The following is a 22,145-nucleotide window of genomic DNA, read 5'->3' on the forward strand; positions in this document are numbered from 1 at the left end:
CCTTACCAAACAGAGCTTTAACCCGAGTTCGAATTCAATTCAAGCCCATATATAATTGTTACGTTATTGGTTTCTTTTTTTTTTTCTTCAATACCATGATTCCAGATTACATATAGAAATTTTAAACAAATCAATAAAAGCATTTGATATTATTTCATCATGATAAATATTTTACAAAATAACAAAAAGATATTATCTAATCATACATATTCGAAACGTTTGTAAGCTTTTCGAGCCGAACCAACTATAACATGATTCGACTCGTTATTAAATCAAACTTTGACCAAGCTTTAACCGATCTAAACTTAAGCTAATCGCTAACTGCCTCATCTCATTATCAATCGTCCCCCAAACAAACGGCGAAATAAGTTTTGATGTTGCTTACTAATCGTTACGAATGTTACGATGACATAACGTAAATATAAATAAATAACAAATCGTTTGAATCCAAAATTCCCAATTCCCTTGTCGTTTCAGATATCGCGTCAATGGAGTCCTCGTTGCCACTAACGGCAGCGGCTGCGGCCAAGATCGAGCGAAGAATCGCCGTATCAGGCGGCGGTGGTGGCGGTGGCGGAGGAAGATTATCTTCATACTACAATTCACAACCTCAATCATCTTCATCTTCATCTTCATCTTCAACCTTCAAACCTTCGCTTCTATTAGCCTTTCTTTCCTGTTTCGCATGGCTCTACGTTGCCGGAAGGTATATCCATTACTGAGTTTGATGATTGAATCAGTTGTGTTTGATTTGATTGACGGTTTTGTCGGAATTTGTACTTCGTCGTTTGAATTTTGAGTGATTAGTTTGTTGGAATTCGTAGTTTGTCGTTTGATTGATTGAGGTTGTACGTTTCTAGATCTTTGATTGGTTTTTGTATGGTGTAGTTGTATAGAGTCTTGGTTTCGCTGTTGCATTGGCTTTTATTGGATTTTGTTACTGATCATGTTATTTTGAGTGATGATTTTGCGTAGAATTATATGATCTCGTTATTGATCATGTTGTATACTGCAACACTATACCATTACTGATCATGTTGATCAAACCTTAGTTTTGGTGATGGAGTAATTGTATTTGCGATTAATGACATGCCCATCAACCATGTCCTACAACCCCGATTGTGAACCATGTCGTATAGAAATCTCATCTTAGTATCTCATCCATAGCATTCTGACTAGTAAATTTGAAGATAAACAAACCATTTCTATAATAATTCACTTTTGGCCTCTCCAATCGTCTCCAGAATCTGTTTTACAGATGGCTTAGCACTCAATCGTGACGTCCTCAATTTCAGTATCCATATGACAAAAATGCAATTTCATACCCAGTTTAAGTTAAGGTTGCACAACATGGAGTATTCTGTTCACCCTTAATCAAATTAGGAGTAACAATACCTATCATGTTGAGGAATGAGTCTCAGTTATCTTAGCCACATCAGTATTAACAACATTAGACATCTTAAATCCATACAAAGACAAATCAGAAGTACACTTAAAATAGATGACCCATGAAAAATCAAGTAGAACAGTGACAAGGAAGATGTAATTACTTGGGAGAAAATTTTGATCTCTATGCAAAATCAAAACTGACATCTTGAACATGGATGTTTCTTGAATCGACTTCCATTATGTAATGCTGTGTCTTTCATTACCAGGTTGTGGCAGGACGCAGAAAACCGAACTGTATTGGTCAACCTTCTCCAAAAGAATTTAAACCAGGTATTTTATTTACATAGATTTTCCCCTTGCCTTTCTAACTAGTTAATGAAGGAAGGCCACTCGTGACCTTTTTAGCAACGATGCCCATAGTCTTCCTATCTGAGTTTGTTATGGGGGTTCCCTTTTTGAGGATGACAATTGTTTCTTCTCCTTCACATGCAGAGACCAAAGGTTCTCACGGTAGAGGATAAGCTGGTGGTTCTAGGGTGCAAGTAATGCTCTCATCTCATTTTTTTTTCTTTTATCAATTTCTACTTGTTTGACTACAACTTTCATTCTATTGGGATTTGAGTTGGCATATTCAGAACATCTCTGATGTTGTTCATTTTGGTATTTTTAGAGATCTAGAGAAGAGGATTTCCGAGGCGGAGATGGACTTGACATTAGCAAAGAGTCAGGGGTATCTTAGAAACCAGCCAAAACAAACTGGTTCCACTGAAAGGAAGTTCCTTGCTGTTATTGGAGTCTACACTGGATTTGGAAGTCATTTGAAGCGTAACACTTTTAGAGGATCGTGGATGCCTAGAGGTTGGACTTCTTGATTTTATGTGATTGCCAAATTTCTAAGGTCTTTCCTTCTTGATGCCATTTATTTATGTGGCACCTTTCAGCCTATTTTACAGTTTACCAATTTATATTGCTACTCTTTTGTGTATAGTTGATGATTTTATTGCATATTCAAAATTAAGCAATTTTAGTTGAATATTAAGTTAGAACAGTCAATCAGCCAGCCAAAGGCCTGAAATACACATGCATAATGTATCAAATTAAATGCATCCAAATCAGAAGTGCGCTATGTTATTTTGGGCTTCCAATAGCGGACACAACACGGTGTCGGATACGTTTATTTTCCCAAAGTGTTCAATTTTTTGGTCTAAAATGAAGTGTCAGAGTATCCTGTGGTGTTGGACACGCCACCAAAGTGAAGTGTTGAAGTAACATAGGAAGTGCGTGATTTTTTTCTTACATGTCATTGGTGCAGGTGAGAACTTAAGAAAGCTTGAGGAAAAAGGAGTAGTCATACGTTTTGTAATTGGTCGGAGGTCTTTTCTTCTTCCCACTTCCTTTTTTTTTATACTTGTACTTCCATTACAATAGTCTACTTGATGTGAATCATTGTCACGCATGATTAACCCCTGCAGCTCGTGAAATAATCATCTACTTTATTATTGATTTGGCTAATACAGTCCGAATCGAGGTGATAGCTTGGATCGGAATATTGATGACGAGAACCAGAAAACTGAAGATTTTTTGATACTGGTGAGTGCCATTGCTTTGAAAGACCTTGATCCATTTTACTGAATATCCAGTATATGTGATTTATTTCAAGGTGTTTGCTTCATCGATTTTTTTGTAATTGTACTTGATTATTTCTTTACTGTACGTCATTATATTGGTATTTCATAGCCTTTCCTCATTAACAAGAGTCATCGTGGAGAGTAACTCACTTCAGGTTACAAATGATTTAGAATGTTCCAAGGGTATGAATTATGAAAAACTCCCTGGGCCTTATCTTTGGAGGATGATATTATTTGTTGCCATAGTAGGTTTTTCAAGTATTGCTCTTGGTCAAATGTGAGTCAAGGCGGTAACCAAGTTCCCCACAACTTGGCAACGTCAATAATATGTATTTGATGGTAGAACCTGCATGGAGGAGGGTCTCGGACTCTCGGGGAAATAGTTCTATATGTGTATTGATGGATGTTAGCAAACTCCCATTGCAGTATAATTCTTCTTTCCATTTAAAAGATCGTGTCTGTATTGGATACCTGGACATCAACTTTTATTGAGGTTGTGGTAAATCTAAGGTGATTTTCTGTAAAAGTCTTGACCCCTGATTTACATCATATCATCATCTTTTGTTGTAGTATGTCAAAGATGCAAACATATTTTAGGTCAAATTGACTCTTGAATTCGGATTCTTTATGTGCTATTATGTTGTGTATGAAAATTGACTTTTTAGTATTCAGGTTCTCTAGTTGCTAACTGAAACGGGAAATGATTTCATTTCCTTTTGGCAGAACAATGGGCTGCCATCAGTTATCTGTTGTGTCTCTGTACTCAGACCCTTAAGTCGTAAGGGTGTAAGGCTGTGTATGTTCGACCTCCCCTTACCCCGTTTACTAGAGTCGTTGAGGCATTTTGGCAATGTTGTTTGCTTATTTAGGTTGATGCTAAACGATTTTTTTTGTCTGCCACTCTTCCGGTCTATGTCTCATTAATCTCAGCTGCATTTAGGAAATTTGATTAAAGAATTTTTTTTTTCATATTATAATTGCTTTTTATATGACATATCCAGGAGGGCCATGAGGAGGCTCAAGAAGAGCTGTCAAAGAAAGCAAAGTTCTTCTTCAGTGCCGCTGTACAAAACTGGGATGCTGAGTTTTATGTGAAAGTTGATGACAATATTGACCTTGATTTAGGTAAAGTGCTAAAAGTTTTTCCATCCTTGCCAAGGTTATACACATTCTCTCTTAATTTTGACATTCTAAAGAGCACTTTGTTTTTTTTGTAAATGGTCAGACGGCTTGATTGGACTTCTTGAGAGCCGGCGCGATCAACATAATGCTTATATTGGATGTATGAAGTCTGGAGATGTGATAAGTGAAGAGTAAATCTTATTCCATCTATATGTTAATATCTTATGTCACAATTTGAATATTTCTACCTATTGTAACAGATAGTGTCTTGCTAAAATGTTAGGATGCTTATGGTAGGTAGGTAATTATTTTCAGGGGAAAGCAATGGTATGAGCCTGACTGGTGGAAGTTTGGTGATCAGAAGACGTAAGTAGTTCAATTTTTCCCCAAGTTGCTCTTGTAGCATTTGGATGTTAATTTGCCTTTGGTTATGAACTGAAGACTTGAAATTGTCTAAAGTGAGACGGGATATGAGAGTTCGAAACTTGCAAACTTGGATATATACTCGTGCTCAAGAAACCTGCCTATTCAACCTGCCTACTTAAATGATGTTTGTTCTCATTCAGCCTGCCTACTTAAACAACAAAAACTTTACTTCAATACCTCAAAGGTTCTCACATATGGGGGTTGGGCCGTTGGGATTGGTTGAGGGGAGGGATTTCAGATTTACTTAACCTGCCCCTTTTATTACAACACAAAGAAACCTGCCTATTCAACTTCAAATAAAATCTGGAAAATCTGCTTACCATGCCGCCATAGTTCAATACCTGTACAGCTTGCTATTGCAACTTGCAAACACAAGCTAAAACTTAATTATTGTAGTGACATGATCAGTTGCTGTATTAATGTATTGATAACTGTTTTTTTTCATCAGGTATTTTCGGCATGCTGCTAGTTCATTGTTTATACTCTCCAAAGGTTTAGCAGAGTACATCTTCGTGAATAGGTATGTATTCCTTAAGTTTCGTCATTTCAAAGTTGGTTGCACTAATAGAATTTGTAGGAATTTTCTCCTATATGGAAAAGTGCCCCCTTAGAGGGTTTGCCGATTCTTTACTGGGCTTTATTTCTAATTGCATAAAGCACTAAATTTCAAGATTTGAGTCGTATAAAAGATATCATGGTTGCCCTTCTTGGTAGCGACGCTTTCAAGCTTATTATGGTATAGATATTCTGCGTCACATATTCACTTGTCAAAATCCAAAATTACGCCCATAGCTATTAATCTTTCATGTCCTGAAGTGTGCTTTGCAATTAGCTAAACTCATGATGCTAAAATTCTGTTATTTTTTGTAGTGTATCTTTGAAGTCCTATGCGCATGACGATACTTCAGTTGGTTCATGGATGATGGGATTGCAGTCGACGTACATTGATGATAATCGCCTTTGCTGTAGTACTTCTCGGCAAGGTACTTTGTTCTTGACACCAAAACCACCTTATTTTGCAAAAGTTGTTGAGCAGTTTGCCTAGTTCTAGTTTCATATTTGCAATCGTATGTCAAGTTCTTGTTTCTGCATTTTGGGAAGATAAGCGTCGAGGAAAGCTAGTAGTAGACTAGTAATATCCACTCATGGGCTTGTAAAGGATCAATCAGACTTGTGATTTTGTACCCAAAGACTCACAAGAGTTCATCCCGCTTTCATCAGTGTGTTTTTATTTCATGCCTAGTTATTAACTTTGTTCTCACCCTCTCTTTTACTCTCCTCCACATCATCTAAGACCAGCTTCAGTATCTATCCCATTTTTACTATTTTATTTTTGAACTTGGTATTACCACACTCGCCTGCATTTACACTACCCAATACGGATTACGTCAGTTTGTGAACGAAAGGGTTAACATTTAAGCACTCCATTTACAGATGGTTTACTCAAATTGGTAATCTGGTACATTGATATACCATGTAGTGGCTTCCTTTTGCCCGTTTCTCCTCTCGTTATTTTATATTTTTCACCATCCCGATACCTAACATACTCTTACTCTCTCAGTAAACCTACCTATATTTCCTGTTTGAGTCTGGTCGATCAGCTCTAGGATTCATAAGATTAACAATATTTAGTAATGTAGTGACGCTTTAGCTTACAAGTTGTTAGATCATTGTGTTGTGCTACCATCTTTATAGTGTGTTTTTGTTGTTGCAGATAAGGTATGCTTCTTGGCTTAACCAGAAGGACAGCGTTCAAATTCGTCGGATTTGGTTGGTATTCGTTCGCTTTATTTCTGCGGATCTAGTTGTCCACGGTTCTTTCGTTACACACAAGAGACTACATTGTGAAGATAGATGGTAGGGAGTAATTTTTTAGCAATCGTTTTTTTTGGGAACGAAGAGTTTTCTTCTTACAGGTATAGCTTTGTAGGTTCACTGCTAGGATTTTCAGAAGTCATACCCAATATTCTTGTTCATAATGGATTGTATTAGCTGTAGCGCTTTCATTTACATTGAATTCAGTGGCAAACTTGCAACTGTTGTAGTCACCAATACAAGGAAAACATTTTTTTCGCCCAGAAAGATTGTGTTTAACTGAGTCAACCCATCAAGGGATCTAATCGGCGGAGACAAAATAACTCATAAGAGATGATATAACGATGAATTTCGCTTTGTGTTAATAATTCAACTAGAGCGAGCAGATGAAAGATAACTCGACTAAAACTAGATGCAAACTACGTACTTGTAACTTGACTGAATGGAACCTGGAAATCTACTGAATTGAGTTGAACTAGATTTAAGGTGATTTTCAAGCCCTGTATGAAACCAATTCTTAATTATACCGAACTTAATTAAATTTTATGGAAGCTTAGAATAGCACATATATGAAGATAATGACCTGATCTTGAAATAAATTGGTAACATGACTAATAATACGATAGTAGCCGAAATCACGCAAAAGTCGTCGCTACTGTTAAAGATCGGCCGGAGAAAAAATCTTAAGTCGAGCCCTCTGATATTTTCACAGAAAAGGTAGAAAGTTTAAAAGATTGAAGCAGCTGGAAACCTTCATTGATTCAAATTTTTGAATTTGAATTTATGATTTACATTTTGGGTAGCTGCATACTTTGGAGAAAGAGAAAGAGCATATTGTTAACATGCTAAGTTTAAACCTATGTTCATACAACAAAATAACCATTACATATGGGTCTTGGTGAGGCTAATTCTAACAAGAACACCAAAATTTGCATCCCTGCAATATTTTTCCATTTCACAAGGGACTTCAATGACGGAAATTCTTCAATCCGTAGAACTAAATCTCAGTTTTCATACTAAGTTGTGCATCCCTGCGCTTTCCATTTCATGATGGAACCGTAATGGTGGACGCTGTTCAATACATAAAACTTAATTTCGGTTTTGGTCACAGTGCGAGATTGGCTCTGTTGGCGCTGTGGCCTAATCTCACTAAATGCAGCGACTAACGTCAAAATGAGGTCTTGGTGATCTCCCAACCTCAAAACAGTATCTCAGTGTCATGACTTAGATTTAATTTAATACCATGGTTAAATCAAAATCTGTGGAAGCATTAAGGGGGACGGTTTCCATGAGACCCACATGGTTGATAACCTGAAAATCCTCGATAATCAGGGGTGTTCGAACTATGCGGCAGAGGGAACCCATTTCCAGGAGGCCCGTATGGTTGATAACCTGAAATTGCGCGATAGTCAGGGGCATTCGAACTCTGCCGCAAAGGGAACCCGTTTCCATGAGGCCCATATGGTTGATAACTTGAATTTGCTCGATAATCAGGGGCATTGGAACTCTGCGGCAAAGGGAACCCATTTCCAGGAGGCCCATATGGTTGATAACCTGAAATTGCTCGATAGTCAGGGGTATTCGAACTCTGTGGCAAAGGGAACCCGTTTCCATGAGGCCCATATGGTTGATAACCTGAATCTGCTCGATAATCAGGGGCATTCGAACTCTGCGGCAAAGGGAACCCGTTTCCACGAGGCCCATATGGTTGATAACCTGAATTTTCTCGATAACCAGGGGTGTCCGAACTCTGTACTAAAGGGAGACGGTTTCCATGAGGCCCATATGGTTGTAAACCTGAAATTCCTCGATAAGCAGGGGTGTTCGAACTTTGTGTTGAAAAGAATGAAGGGTCAGGAGTATGAGAGCTTCCCAGCCCTGTACGATTACCCCAGGGAGCTGATGGAAAATAAGGTTGATGGGGAGACGTTAAACTACTTGGTCTCAATGCCGATGAATTAGAAACTGGGTGTTGAATATATGAAGCACCCCTGAATTGATCCACATGAGTTACTTCCGGTCTACATTCAACATATCCTCGACCTGACGGAAACCGTGGAGAAACATGGTGTATATACTCTGAGCGAGTTGAAGATGGATGGCCTGGCAAAAAACATGGAGCAGAAAGTGGGCGCTGTGGCATAAAACTTTGACCTCCATGACCTTGAATGGGTGGAATATCAGGTCTGGCACAGGATCCTTGAAAAGAGTTAGCAGCAACGCTACGTTGGTTACAAACTCCAATTAAAGTCTCCTGTGACTTATCAATTCGTCCGTAAGATGTTGAAGTTGTTTTGCTTGCTCCAACCTGACTCACATTTGGTGGAACTGGAAATTTAACATTTATGGGACCTTTTTTATTGGGATTCCTAGATGTCTCTTCACTTACGTGGTTAGAAACTCCGATTAAATTCTCCTGTGACTTAGCGATCCCTTTGTAAGAAGTTGAAGTTGCTTTGCTTGTTTTGAATTGGCTCACATTCGGTGGAGCCGGAACTTTCATATCTTCAAGACGGATTTTCTTGGGATTTCCAGATGTCTCCTCACTCAGTTGATTACAAACACCAATTAAAATCTCCTGTGACTTATTGATCCCTCCGTAAGAAGTTGATGTTGCTTTGCTTGTCCCGACCTGGCTCACATTTTGTGGAGCCGAAACTTTGATGTCTACGTGACATTTTTTCTCGGGATTCCCAGACGTCTCTTTACTCTTTGCTAGGACCCTTTCTAGGGCCCTTTCTATCCATCGCTTCCTTTTTCCCTTGCGAGGATTTGAAACAACTTTTGTAATTTCCTTGGGTTTTGCACTAAACAATCGATTCTCCAACTCGGACGCATCAATTTTTTGTTCCATGAAAAGACGGATTTGTTTGATAGAATTACAAATGCAGCTGTATATCTTCCCCTGGTTCTTACGTTTCAGTGCCCGGCAAGTATTTTGTGATCTATTGCCAAAATCTTCAATCTAAACATGTGGAAGATATAAAATCAGATCAACAAGCAAATTTCCATACATCTAACAGCCATTCGTTCAGTTGATCGACCGACATAAGGAACTTACACTAATGCAACCAAGTTTGTTCAATATCCATGATCCCTCATAAGTGCTAACACAAAGCCCATCTCGCCAAAGTGGGTTCACTGACTCCAGCTATAACGCCCGGGAAAACAAATCAAAGCTGTTAAATATGAAAGCAACTGTTTGAACCAGCCACTCTCTGTCATAATAATTACATTTTCACAAGATAGAGAAATAAGTTTGTTACTTCGACACTGCACTTTGGATCAGTGACATGTGTCGACACGACATCAACATACTTCATTTCAGGCCAAAATTGCGAGGTTTTTCACAAAATAGCCATGTTCGACATGCATCCACGTCTGACAAGTTCAGCTTGCCAAAATAACGGGCGAATTGAGATTTAAAAAAAAAAAAACACAACACAGAATCTAATTATTTAGGAGATCTGAATATGGAATCATGCTGTCATTATTCATCAAGCAGTAAATGTACCTTGATCAACATAGACACAAAGAGCTCAGCGAGAGATTCTTTATTTCTTTCCCCAAAATTCAAAAACTCCTGAATATTTTGGTTGACAGTCGTAGGGTCCAAACCATCTGGAGGTTTCAAAGTACCATGAAAAATCATAACTATATATCATCAGAAGATGAGTGTAATAATCTAACATATAAATCTAACATATACTTCAATCAACCAAACTCGAAAGGAGTAGGAAACAGCGTGCCTTGGCGAAAATTTGTTTGAAACACTCTAGAATATCAAGTCTTGACTGATAATACATGCCATACGTTTTCAAAGTAAGTACCTTCTATTTTTAACCACTAGAACAATTGTGCAAACTTTCACTTCTACCATCATTATTTTTTCGGGATATCAAGATTCTCACTTATGGGAGGAGACTACAGAAATTGATCAAGAAACTCTTACCTTTTAATATGGCGGAAAACGGAGGCAATATAGGGATTTCTCGAGTCTGCATGAATCCATGAATGAAATCTCTTAACAAGATAACACAATAGATGAAGAAATTGAATGCTGAATTGTAAGATCATAAAATTGCTTAAGCAGCTATAACTTGTGAGCACAAAAGTATAAGTAAGTATTCTTATAGTTATTGGTCGAATACACCTATGACACATACTGAGAAAGCTTAGCTAGTGAATAGAGCAACAAGACTGGACATGAACCGCTTTGTCATGTCTCCTTGGTCTTTCATATGGCTAAGAAAATAGATCAACACTTTGAGGACAACAGATCATCTCATAGCTAATAACAATTGTGATACACACGCACTCTATGCCCATAAAATATGGAATCCTAAATGAGAATTACATCAATTATCGTCCATTTAGTATAAGGCACTTCAATTCTAGGCAGCATTGGATCTCAAATCTCTAATAACATCAAAAACTACCAACCATATCCAAACTGGAACCGGACCCAGGAGTTCGAATCAACCGAATGTGGTCACCCTTACTACGTCTAGAAGGATATATAATTTTCCTTATGACACGGATACTTCGTACTCAGAGAGCTTCAGCTCACGAAACCCCTTTGCCCATTATTTTGCTCATGAAATGACCACTTTGACTCAGTTGTAAGTATTAGTGTCAGACGCACCGTTTGTGTATGTGTGTGAACTTTATGTGATAAACTTGGATTTTGGACCTAAAATAAAGAGACTTAATGTTGTGCGGAAAGAATGTCATGTAGACACACAACACCCAGTTACTACAGGTGTCAAAATAAAATACCATAGAGCTACAGTGACCATTAATGAAGAAAGTGCTATATTCAAACAAATAATCAGAAGAGGTATACCCAGAGTTTATTACAAGTTTTTCAGAGCCAGACCAATGTCGCAAGAGATGCTAACAGGCTCAAATTTAAGGCACTCAAGATATCTCTAATTACAAGTTTATGCGTATAAAAATTAGTTCTATAAAATCTCTCTATTTTACTTGACGTTATAAATATATGTGCTGCCAAAATCAGAAGTTTAAGATTCAAGAAAACTGCAGAATGTAATGGCTGGTTATACCTGCAAATGGAATGCCACCAATTGTATAAGAGAGAATGAATTGATGGTCCCATCTTTGGCACTGTTGATATCATTTGCCTTTGCCCAAACTTTAATCTGTTAAATTTGCAGCAAAATTGAAAAACTTTTAAGAAATCAGACATAGGTTAACTCTTTCCTTAATTTACCTTTGCCCAAGCCTAGCAATTTCTATAAGCATGATCAATTTGTCACATTTTCACATCCATCAGCGAAAAAATGCATGTCATTCGAACAGCAATGTTACCCTACTACCTCAAGGACTCCCGCCTCATGCATATTACAAGGTAGGAAGGTTGGACATACACAGCCTAGCCCCTGTCCTTGACAGGTTATTTCCGTATGTCACCTTAAGGAAATTGCTTCAAAATTGCACAGCTAGCTGCTACTTCATAATACAAATGCTGACAGTTAAATGAGCCATTTTGCTTTATTTCATCCTTCATTAAAAAGTGATATTGCATCTTGACTCTTGAGCCTAGCTATCCCAAAGGCACACAAGAATTGTCCATAAAAGGTACTACGCCAATAATAGAGGCACATTAAACACACGGAGGAGATTCTACATCATTTGGTGTATTGGGCTAAAGGCTAATAAACTACAGATCATAATCTATCTTACAATTTGTAAAATTCATGCAAAGTGTCTTCTAAGTTCTGACATTAGGCAGACAAAAAGGAGAAGGGGTCATTTGAAGTCGATTGAACTGGTGACTAAATTGCTCTGTCCATTTTGTCCAATAAGATCCAAGTAGATTTCAAGTACCCCATACATCATATTTCAGCATCAAATGCAGATGTGAATTCTTAAGATTTATGCTCATAACTTAGATAGAAGAAAAATAATGGAAAATAGCAAAATATTTTGTATTGAGAAGAGTTCAATTACCAAAATACAGAGCTTTCGGAACCTTTCATCGACTATCGAAATCATTCGTATAATCTGAGATTTCACTATACCATCCAAGTTGCCAACAGACAGATCACATTCGACTCTAGTCCCACAGTCAGTTACTTTCAATACAGGCACCCTGGCTGACAATATCAACTGAACATTGGAAACAATCCTTTTCCCTGCAAAGATTGTGAACCATAAGAAATTATATAAATAAGAACATATAGTCTGTGCACTAAAGATAACAGAAACTCTCAATTTTAATTACCATACCGAAATACAGAGTCTTTCAAGAAAACAACAAAGCACAAACTCAGTAAACTTAATGTAGTGTGAATGCATTAGCCTGTACAAAGGGAATCTATTATGATTGAGCAGTTATGCGTAATAGACTAGATAATCTATCCTGTGCTTCCATTTTATACACACTACCTTCTGAATGTTTGCCAAACTATATATATCAACTCTTAAATCAATATCGGTGAACTTTCGCCAACACAATTATCATAAATAAACCCCAAAACATTGCATAACTTGATTATCAGCTAGCGTGATAAGGAGGAATTTGGTAGAAAAAGGAAGAACAGAACTGAAAAGAAAAGAAAACCTGCCAAAAATGTACCACACTGTATGTTTCTTCAAAATGATACCATTTATGCAATTTGGATATGGCTCAGTCTGATTAAGCTAATTATTTGTGATGGTGTCGTGTATACCTATTTTTTGATAAGACGTGCAACCATTATACGAGCCATAGTCCCAAGTAGCCAGCACATAAAATGTATTGTGAGAGCCAAATAGTGAATGCTAAACAGGAGGATAAAAAAAAAAAACATATCTGGCTACAGAAGACCAAAAATATCTTGCTACAGAACACTGATAACTCAATGACTAGTGACTACTATGTAGAGATGGGCATTAGTCTCATTACTTTGAAGTTTTTGGAACTTTTTTGAAAACTTCTTGAGCGTATTGATTTGAACCAAACGATCAGCGTTATCCTTGTTGTCACTGAAATTAATTGACAAATCTAGATCACAACTAGCATTGAACAAGTCCATTACAAACGAACCAAATTCCTTCACCACTGGATAGTTATCATCGTCACCTACAAGTGAAAACTGTATACCATAAAAAAGAGGATAAAAATGTACACGAAGGCTGAGAAATGGAACACATGTTGGTCCAAGAAGGGGCCATTTACCAATTTAAATGGTAAATGTCTTGCAGATGCAATTTCTCAAGGACTGTTTTCGTTTTTCTAGGGGAGGGCGGCAGGAGTCAATAATTTCAAAGTAGTAAGAAAATCGTTGTAAAAATTGTTCTTTACCATACACAATATGCAAGTTACATTTTTAAACTATGAGAGGACTTTTTAAAAATGCAGCGAACTGGCTTGAACAGAGGAAGTGTTAATTAAAGGGCACCAAGGGGGAGATACCCTATCTTAACATAATCATGTATAGGATAGATCAATGCAAATATTGTCATCCAATTCTTCATCAAGTGCGCAATAATGCCACATATGTATCCAGAGAATAACCAGCCTTTAAGGTAGTAACTTGTTTTCAGTAAAGTATTGGACTATTTGGTTAGGCCCTAAATGTAAGAAATAAAAATGCCCTTTACCATAAATAATATGCAAACTAACCCAGAAAGTACTGACATGAATTACCATATATTTCTTGTGCTATTTGATTAAAAACACAAACAAGATTACTTCTATCGTCATAGTCTTGAAAGCAGGGGCGGTTTTTTTCATAAACATCATTTAGTAGAGTCTCAAGAGCAGATAACTCGACAAACATAGTCTTGTTCTCCTCAAGTTTTTGAAGCTCATATCGCTTCGCATTCTCCAAGACATCTGAAATAAATGTCAAAATCATTATTAACTTGTATAATCAACATCGTATATGGTTTAGGTGCTTCAAGCGTAGTTTAAATAACAAATAAACTTTTCCTTTCTCCAGTTTGCAAATTAAGCCTCATACCTTTTCCTTCAAAGAGAAAGTGACAATAACACCAAAATTCATTGATAGACAACTCTCAAACATCATATGACCAAACTTTTTCACAGCTTTACAATCCAAATGCTTAGAAAATAGGGCTTCTCCTATACCATGATGAGGCACCAACACTAAGAGCCAAGATTTAAGAGGGAATCGGAAGGGACTAATAACGTTTTTCTTCCAAAACGTTCCTATTGTTAAAAGGTTTGTGTTTTAGCTTAGAAGGGTGAAAATGAATCCTTCCATTTACCTTGGCCTAACTAACAAACCAAACAAGAGTAATCGGCGCCTCCCCCCTTCCCTAACATTCCCTCTGAATCACTCTATCCAAACAAGGGATAACTGGATAAGTACTCCTAGGAGTCGCAGCAAAACCAGGAAAGCAAGAACAAAGACATGAAAGTATACAATTGAGATAACATCCCGTGGAAGAATACTTGCATAAGTATTCGCAACTTTTGAATGCAAGTATACAATTAAGATGACCTTAACACTGGGTTTGGATACAAAAAATAAAGGAAAAGGGAGGGGAGGGATAGGAGGGAAGGGGAAGAGAGGGAGCGAGTTTTCCCTCCAGATCTTTCCTTTGTAGGAGGGGATATAATTTGTCTTATAGGAGAGAAATGAACGGATACATTTTCCCTCCCCCTCCAAACACTTCCACCCCCATTTTGCTACCCAGATAAACGAAATTGTCTCGCTCCATACCCGTCCCCTCCCTTTATCCTCCAAATTCCCCATCCAAACATAACCTGAACATAATTAGGGTCAATAACTTCAACACCGCGCGACCATAGATCATGCTTAATCAACCAAACTTATAAAACTAAACATAATTGAAAATTTGAGCTGCAAACACAACCAAAACTACTCACCTTGGGGAACACAATGTTCACCTTCAATCATAATTAGGAAAATTTACGAACTTTCGTCACTAAAAGTCAATCACAGCCTGCAATTAGTGAAACCAATTACCCACTTTGCTAAATTACCCCATCATTAATTTAATGAATCAAAATTACACAAATATTTAGAATTCATTATCAATCAATCAATACAACATGAACAAACATAATTACAAGAAATTCTTAATCCAATTATACTTCAGATCACCTAATTTTTCACCAATTTAAGAATTACACATACTAAAATTCTTTTACACCAAATTATGCAGCAAGTTTGTTCATTTACTGGAATACAATTACCATTGTTTAATAAAAACAAAGAATTGAAATCAATAACTTTAATCAATTACGAAGATGAGAAAAAAAAAAGTCAATTGAAGAAGAAAAGGGGGAAAGAATAAACCTCTGGCCTCTGGGTGTCGAAAGGAGATGTGTGTGTCCAAAGGCGGGCTGCTGGTAATTTTGAGTTGGAAGTTAGGAAGTTGTTACCACTTTTTACCATGACTTAACACTCTAGTCACTCTATTTGATTTGGTTCGTGTCTTCGACGGTATATCCGCCTTAAATAAGAGTTTGTAATTAGAAAGAAGCATGACACGGTCTAATTACCTAACTTTACTATGATTTTACAATCTAGTCACTCATTCATGACTTCAACCGATATATATCTATCTTAAATAAGAGTTTGTAATTGAAAACTAGCACACACACGTTTAAACTTTCTAACTTTACCATGAGTCCTGACTTATTGACTTTATACTCCATCACCCTTGTTAATCGACATTGTCTAGATGTTGAAGACTTGAAGAAATTATGCTACTCATCTCCTTTGTTAATTGACATTGTCTAGATGTTGAAGACTTGAAGAAATTATGCTACTCATCTCCTTTGTTAACTCGTAAATTTTATGGCCCATTTGGGCCCAAAAGTATAATTTAACATTTTAACCCACAAGGTCAAGTTTGGGCTCTCTAAATAGGTTAATAGGTTCGCACATTTGGCCCGACCAGGCCCAATCAAGTACGCAAGGTCCAAACCAGGATCACATCTAGTTATAGACTTATAGTCACGTTTGTGATTTGTGAGGGTCATTGGCATAGCGCGTTTGCAAAATTCATACAAGTTAAAATCGTTTTTTCATCTTCTTGTCTAGAAGTGTGTGTGTGTATATATATATATATATATATATATATATATATAGAGAGAGAGAGAGAGAGAGAGAGAGAGAGAGAGAGAGAGAGAGAGAGAGAGAGAGAGAGAGAGAGAGAGAGAGAGAGAGAGAGAGAGAGAGAGAGAGAGAGAGAGAGAGAGAGAAAGAGAGAGAGACGGGATCTCGTGAGTTGGGGTCTTATGGTGAGTTGTGAGTTGAGGAAATTAAGGGCTGAGATTAAAAGAAATCAAGGGCTGAGATTAAAGGATAAATTAGAAAAAAAAAGGAAAAAACGAAAAATACAAAAGCAGCTTAAACATGGAAACAGAAACTCCATTCAAATCGATAACTTTCTCTCTCTACATCTCTCTTGAAATCAAAAACAGAGAAACACAAAAATAACAACGCAGGCAATCGAGTCTCATCAAAAACCTAATAAATTTACACAAATTCGTTGATTATTAGCTGCAATTCAATTACAGGTAATGCAAATTCGTTGATTTTTACTATATTCAATCGTATTTTCGAAATTAATGTAAAATTCGTGGAATTCGTTGATTTTAATCGAATTGAATACTTGATTTTACTGTTTTCAGGTATAAAAGATGGACAACGATATTAATAACAATTGTAGCGAAGAAATCAACTCGACAGTAAATAGGGAAACAGGTAATACTATTATTGATTCTTATCTCTTTATCCGCAGTTGTTTATAAATACTCTTATTGATTTTCCTGTGTTTCTCAGCTGTTATTCTGATGTTATTGTACTGTCTGGCTTGTATTAGAGTAGAAAAAGAGAATTCTTATTCTGATATTAACGTACTATTATTGTAACAGTACAGTAACATGATTATATTATTGTACTGTTACCGTGATATTATTGTAATATTACTGTCATATTATTCTGCAGTAGCACAATAATACGACAGTAGCATAAAAAATACAGTATTATCTGTATTATAATAGAGTAGAATCAGAGTACTGTTATACTGATATTATTCCACTATTATTGTAAAAGTAGAAAAACATGATGATATTATTGTAATGTTATTCTGATATTATGAAAATATACGGCTGATAAGAAAGTAGCATAAGAAAAACACATTTAGTGTTATTGTGATGTTATTGTTTGTCCTCTGTTTGCCAGCTGCTCTTATCATACTGTTATTGTCACATTACTGAAATGTTGATCTCTCCCCCATGCTACTGTTATTGTGATGTTATTGTCAATTTGTTGTCCACTGACTGCACTCATTATACTAATTTACTGTCCCAGATGTTTCTGCTGTCTCTATTGTTGACGACAATGCAATCTTACCTATTGGGGATTCTTCTAATAACAACATATTCACCAGCCCAACTTGTTCAGACGAAGAAAATGATGAGTTTGTTCCAACTCTTCATTACAGTAGTACACCCGGGGGTACTGAGCAGTGGGTAAGAACTGTTGAGAGTGATTTTACGCCTAAACGTGGAATGTTCTTTCTTACCTTGGACGATGCAATACAGTTCTATAACATATATGCATTGGCTTGCGGATTTGATGTGAGAAAATACACAAATGCGAAATATAAGGGCGGCGTCAACGTCAAGTCACTGGTCTGTAACAGACAGGGGTATAGAGATATGAAAAGAAAACTGCGACTTTAAGCAGAAAATCACGAAGCTGGTAATTTGAGTACAGTAGAGAACAAAGACCGACGAATTAGACAACCAAAGAAGCATGCTCTGACAAGGTGTGGCTGCAACGCACACATTAGGTTGAGAGCATGTGAAAAAACAGATGACAGACCGGCCGGACATATTGTGGACGTCTTTGTAGATGTCCACAATCACTCTCTTTACTCTGTCAAAAATAGAGAGTTCCAAAAGCTGTCAAGGGACGTCCATGATTACATTAAGAGGACCATTATTGATCATACTAAGCTGAACATAGGTCCAACATTGAGCTTCAGAATTCTCAAGGAATACTCAAATGGTTATCAGAATATCGGCGGCTCTTTGCTAGACTTCAAAAACTTCAAACGAAATATCAAGTGTTACATTGGGGATAAGGATGCTAATATGTTCATTGGGCATTTAAAAATGCTGGCTAAAACAAAGGGGTTCTATTTTGCTTATGATCAGGATGAGAACAAATGCTTGACGAAGGTTATTTGGGCTGATAAGGAAGGGATAAACAACTACAAGTTATATGGAGACACCATCTCGTTTGACCCTACTTATGGGACAAACAAATATTTCATGGTGTTTACTCCGTTCACCGGAGTAGACCACAACAAGAAGACGGTAACTTTTGCAGCTGGATTACTTGAATTCGAGAGTCAGGAATCATTTGAGTGGATTTTTACAAAATTCCCTGAAGCAATGAGGCAGAGGCAACCTCAGTGTATAATAACAGACCAATGTCCTGGAATTAAAAAGGCATGCCCAAATGTTTTCAAGAATTCTGTGCACAAGTACTGCATGTGGCATATCATGCAGAAAGTGCCTGAGAAGGTGGGAAGGGCAATCTGCAATGACACGGATTTTATGACGGGCATAAATGCCGTTGTTTGGGATGTTGACTTAGAACCAGAAGAATTTGAACAAAACCGACAAACCGTTATTGAAGCACATGGTTGAAGTACCTATTCGCAATCAGACAAAAGTGGATACCGGCTTACTTTCGCGATCTGCCGCTAGGTTGTTTGCTGAGGACAACACAGAGATCTGAAAGTTCAAACAGCTATTTCAAACGGTTTGAAAGCCACTTTGGAACCCTTGTCGAGTTTTGGATGAGGTACAATTCTGCAATAAAACAGCAAAGACATTCACAGAGGAGGATGGACACTGCCAACGACCATAGTATGCTTGAGAGAGTAGGACCAATGAAGGTAGAGATGCATGCCTCGCTTGTCTACACACATCCTATCTTTGCCGACTTTCAGAACGAAGTCAAACATGCGATATGCAGCATGGGGGTCGCTGGTTTCACAGCAGTAGCGGTAGTTGAGTACCATGACGTTCGTGATGGACTGAAGCACAGAAACTTCCGAGTGGAATTGAAAACTAACGAGAGCAAATGTGCATGTAAGCTGTTTGAGAGGCATGGCGTTGTCTGTCGGCATATATTGTGGGTGTGGAATGGTAGGCATGTATACAAGATACCTGAGCCTTATGTCCTTGCTCGATGGACAAAAAAATCCTACAGACCAATTGTCCAAGATGAAACTGGAAAGGTCATAGAAGACATTGACGAAGCTGACATCAAGAAAGCTGAGATGTCAAAGGTTTGGTCTGAGATTTATGCAACTGTCGGGGTGATGGACAATTATGCTACGGTTAAACAGATGAAGCAACTGCAGAAAACCCTGAGACAGTTTAGGGAGAACATCACATGACCAATTGAACCAAAAACTAAAAACCAGGAAATCGAGGATCTTCTTGGCATCACGACTTCAAATGATATTGACATTCGACCGCCAAACAAGGCCAAGAATAAGGGCAGTGGCAAAAGATTGAGATCATCGAAAGAAAAGGCCAAGAGCAAGCCAGAAAAGAGGAAGCGAAGATGCGGTAACTGCAAGAAGTGGGTGAACCACAACAGTAGAACTTGTAATCTTCCTTTTGCTGAAAGTCCCCCTTCTGATGACGATGATGAAGAAGAATCAGAAACTGAAGAGGTATGAATCTGAACTATTACTCTCCTATTATTCTAATGTTATCCTATTATTCTGCTGTTATTCCCTTATTATTCCGGTGTTACTCTGTTATTTTGCTGCTGTTATGTTATTCTACTGCTATTCTGCTATTAATGTGTTGTAATTTTTCCTCAATTGTTACTTTACCTCAATGACAAATACTAAGCAAAAATTGCAGGAATATGAATCAGACGCGTGAACTGAGAAAGACAAAAGAGACGCAAAAGACAACGGCTACGATGAAGACCTCGCCTAAATGAATCCTTCAATCTCTGCCGATTGGACACCAGTTCTGAAAGCGATGGAACTTATGGAAGGATACAAAAACCCTTTTCAGGATGAGTCGGTGCAAGTTGAGAGTACTGTCCAAGGACCTCCGCGCAGGCGTCAGAGAATAGAATAAAGATATAAAAATCTGACGATGATGGTCCAGGGCTGCTGCTTTAAAATATGTTTAAAATATTTATTGCTTTAAAAAAATGTCTTCAATATTTTAGAACTTTAATGTTTATTATGTAATTACTATCTTTTAAATACTATTTACTACTATGTTTAAGTAATATTAGAATAACAGAAGTCTTTACCAAAATAATAGCGCAATAACAACATAATAACTGCTCTTTATTGCAGAATAATACTGCAATAACAATAGAGTAATGGTAGAATAACAGTGAACTAAAAAACACTCTAAAACGACTGCATTTACACTAAACTAACAGTCGACTAAAACTACTCCTTATACGCAATAAAACTGCAATAAACAACAAAATAAACTACTTATTATGCGGAATAATAGTGCTATAACAGAAGAATAACGGTGCAATAACAATAGAATAACAGTTGAGAAAAAACCGCCATTGACAGTTGAATAGAAATGGATAGTGTTTGCAAAGCTTAATTAAACTAGTGGAATAACAGCAGAATAAGTGTAGACTAATAGTGCAATAACAGCAGATTAACTGCTTATAATGCGAAATAATACTGCAATAACAGCAGAAAAATGGTAGAATAACAGTTGAATAAAAGCAGTCTAAACCATTGCATTTACACTTGACTAAAATTACACTTGAATAAAAATGATTAGTTTTAACAAAATAATGCTGCACTAATAGCGGGATAACAGCAGAATAATACCGCAATAACAACACACTAATTGAAGATGAGAGAGTGAGTGAGAAAAATACTGCAATAACAGCAGAATAAACTACTTATTATGTGGAATAATAGTGCAATAACAGCAGAATAACGGTGGAATAACAATAGAATAACAGTTGAGAAAAACCACCATTTACAGTTGAATAGAAATGGATAGTGTTTTAGAAACAAAAAGGTTAGTGTTTGAAAAATTACAAATAATATGAAAACTCAATTAAATTAGAATAACACTGGAATAACACTAGAATAATAGGGGAATAACAGCACAATAACTAGTTATTTTATAAAATAATACTGCAATAAACAACACACTAATTGTTTAACAAATAGTTTACACTAACAGCACCACCTTCACAAAAGTACAGCTGCATCAATAATACTACAGTACGAGATGCGAAAATACATATCAAATACTTAGTATGAATTTACTGGATACACAACAGTCAGCGGTACAACATTCACTATGGTGCCTGATTCTTCACTAGCAGCAGATGTTTGGGGTTCCAATTCTGTCAACTTCTTCTTAGCTGATGCGAAACCCAACGTCTTAGGCCTCTGATTCTCACAAGACGTCACCTTATCAAGGACTAACTGCCTATAGATATTGATATCAACCAAGATCAGAGAAGCCGATATTTCGACGCAAAAGCTCCGACGAGCTACCTTGCTGTGAAGATTGGACTCAAATACGCTGCCACCATATTCAGCCATTGTATACAACAAAAAACAGCCAGACTCCGTATCCAGCGGTTCCTTCTTTTTCCATTTAAATGGAACATCTACGATTTCAAAATTGCGGCAATCTTGAGCCTTCATCACATTGTGAGCCTCCATAAAAACATACATATAGTTTGCCACAATTTCTGCCAATCTTCTGTAGTC

General features: G+C 37.1%; 3 protein-coding genes across 6 annotated transcripts; 2 read left to right on the forward strand and 1 right to left on the reverse strand.

The window, feature by feature from the left end:
• The first annotated feature begins 281 nt into the window (after window positions 1-281).
• Window positions 282-6,647, forward strand: LOC141612262 (hydroxyproline O-galactosyltransferase HPGT3). Its single transcript, XM_074430995.1, has 12 exons — window positions 282-706; window positions 1,656-1,719; window positions 1,882-1,931; window positions 2,060-2,247; window positions 2,702-2,762; window positions 2,907-2,979; window positions 4,019-4,142; window positions 4,243-4,330; window positions 4,455-4,505; window positions 5,014-5,085; window positions 5,436-5,548; window positions 6,280-6,647. The coding sequence occupies exons 1-12, from the start codon at window positions 489-491 to the stop codon at window positions 6,300-6,302; spliced, it is 1,125 nt and encodes a 374-aa protein (XP_074287096.1). The 5' UTR covers window positions 282-488; the 3' UTR covers window positions 6,303-6,647.
• Window positions 6,648-7,105: 458 nt separating this feature from the next.
• On the reverse strand, window positions 7,106-15,811 carry LOC141612265 (uncharacterized). 4 transcript variants are annotated; one of them, XM_074431001.1, is made up of 10 exons: window positions 15,684-15,811; window positions 15,244-15,320; window positions 14,035-14,223; window positions 13,291-13,467; window positions 12,354-12,538; window positions 11,447-11,542; window positions 10,333-10,378; window positions 9,895-10,001; window positions 9,442-9,531; window positions 7,106-9,345 (listed from the first exon to the last, which is right to left on the reverse strand). In XM_074431001.1, exons 2-10 carry the CDS (start codon window positions 15,272-15,274, stop codon window positions 7,651-7,653), a joined length of 2,616 nt encoding a protein of 871 aa, XP_074287102.1. In that variant the 5' UTR covers window positions 15,275-15,320; window positions 15,684-15,811; the 3' UTR covers window positions 7,106-7,650. The 4 variants fall into 4 exon arrangements, with proteins under 4 accessions (XP_074287102.1, XP_074287100.1, XP_074287099.1 ...); XM_074430999.1 differs by having other exon boundaries at window positions 14,026-14,223; window positions 15,684-15,801; XM_074430998.1 differs by having other exon boundaries at window positions 14,026-14,223; window positions 15,677-15,765.
• Window positions 15,812-19,202: 3,391 nt separating this feature from the next.
• On the forward strand, window positions 19,203-19,808 carry LOC141614607 (protein FAR1-RELATED SEQUENCE 7-like). The gene has a single exon (XM_074433353.1). The coding sequence runs from the start codon at window positions 19,203-19,205 to the stop codon at window positions 19,806-19,808; it is 606 nt and encodes a 201-aa protein (XP_074289454.1).
• The last annotated feature ends 2,337 nt before the right edge of the window (window positions 19,809-22,145 follow it).

This window comes from Silene latifolia, chromosome 11 (genome assembly GCF_048544455.1).
Source record: "Silene latifolia isolate original U9 population chromosome 11, ASM4854445v1, whole genome shotgun sequence".
Lineage (NCBI taxonomy): Eukaryota > Viridiplantae > Streptophyta > Magnoliopsida > Caryophyllales > Caryophyllaceae > Silene > Silene latifolia.

Excerpts from the sequence above, each read along its gene's own strand:
- LOC141612265 (XM_074430999.1), bottom strand. The coding sequence starts at position 15,274 with ATGATTGAAGGTGAACATTGTGTTCCCCAAG. Across the intron at positions 13,468-14,025 it reads AGAAATATATGGTAATTCAT|GTGACGATGATAACTATCCA; the intron begins GTCAGTACTTTC and ends TTTCACTTGTAG. Across the intron at positions 10,002-10,332 it reads GTTTTCCGCCATATTAAAAG|ATGGTTTGGACCCTACGACT; the intron begins GTAAGAGTTTCT and ends TGAAACCTCCAG.
- LOC141612262 (XM_074430995.1), top strand. The coding sequence starts at position 489 with ATGGAGTCCTCGTTGCCACTAACGGCAGCGGCTGCGGCCAAGATCGAG. Across the intron at positions 1,720-1,881 it reads TCCAAAAGAATTTAAACCAG|AGACCAAAGGTTCTCACGGT; the intron begins GTATTTTATTTA and ends CTTCACATGCAG. Across the intron at positions 2,980-4,018 it reads CTGAAGATTTTTTGATACTG|GAGGGCCATGAGGAGGCTCA; the intron begins GTGAGTGCCATT and ends TGACATATCCAG.
- LOC141614607 (XM_074433353.1), top strand. The coding sequence starts at position 19,203 with ATGAGGTACAATTCTGCAATAAAACAGCAAAGACATTCACAGAGGAGG.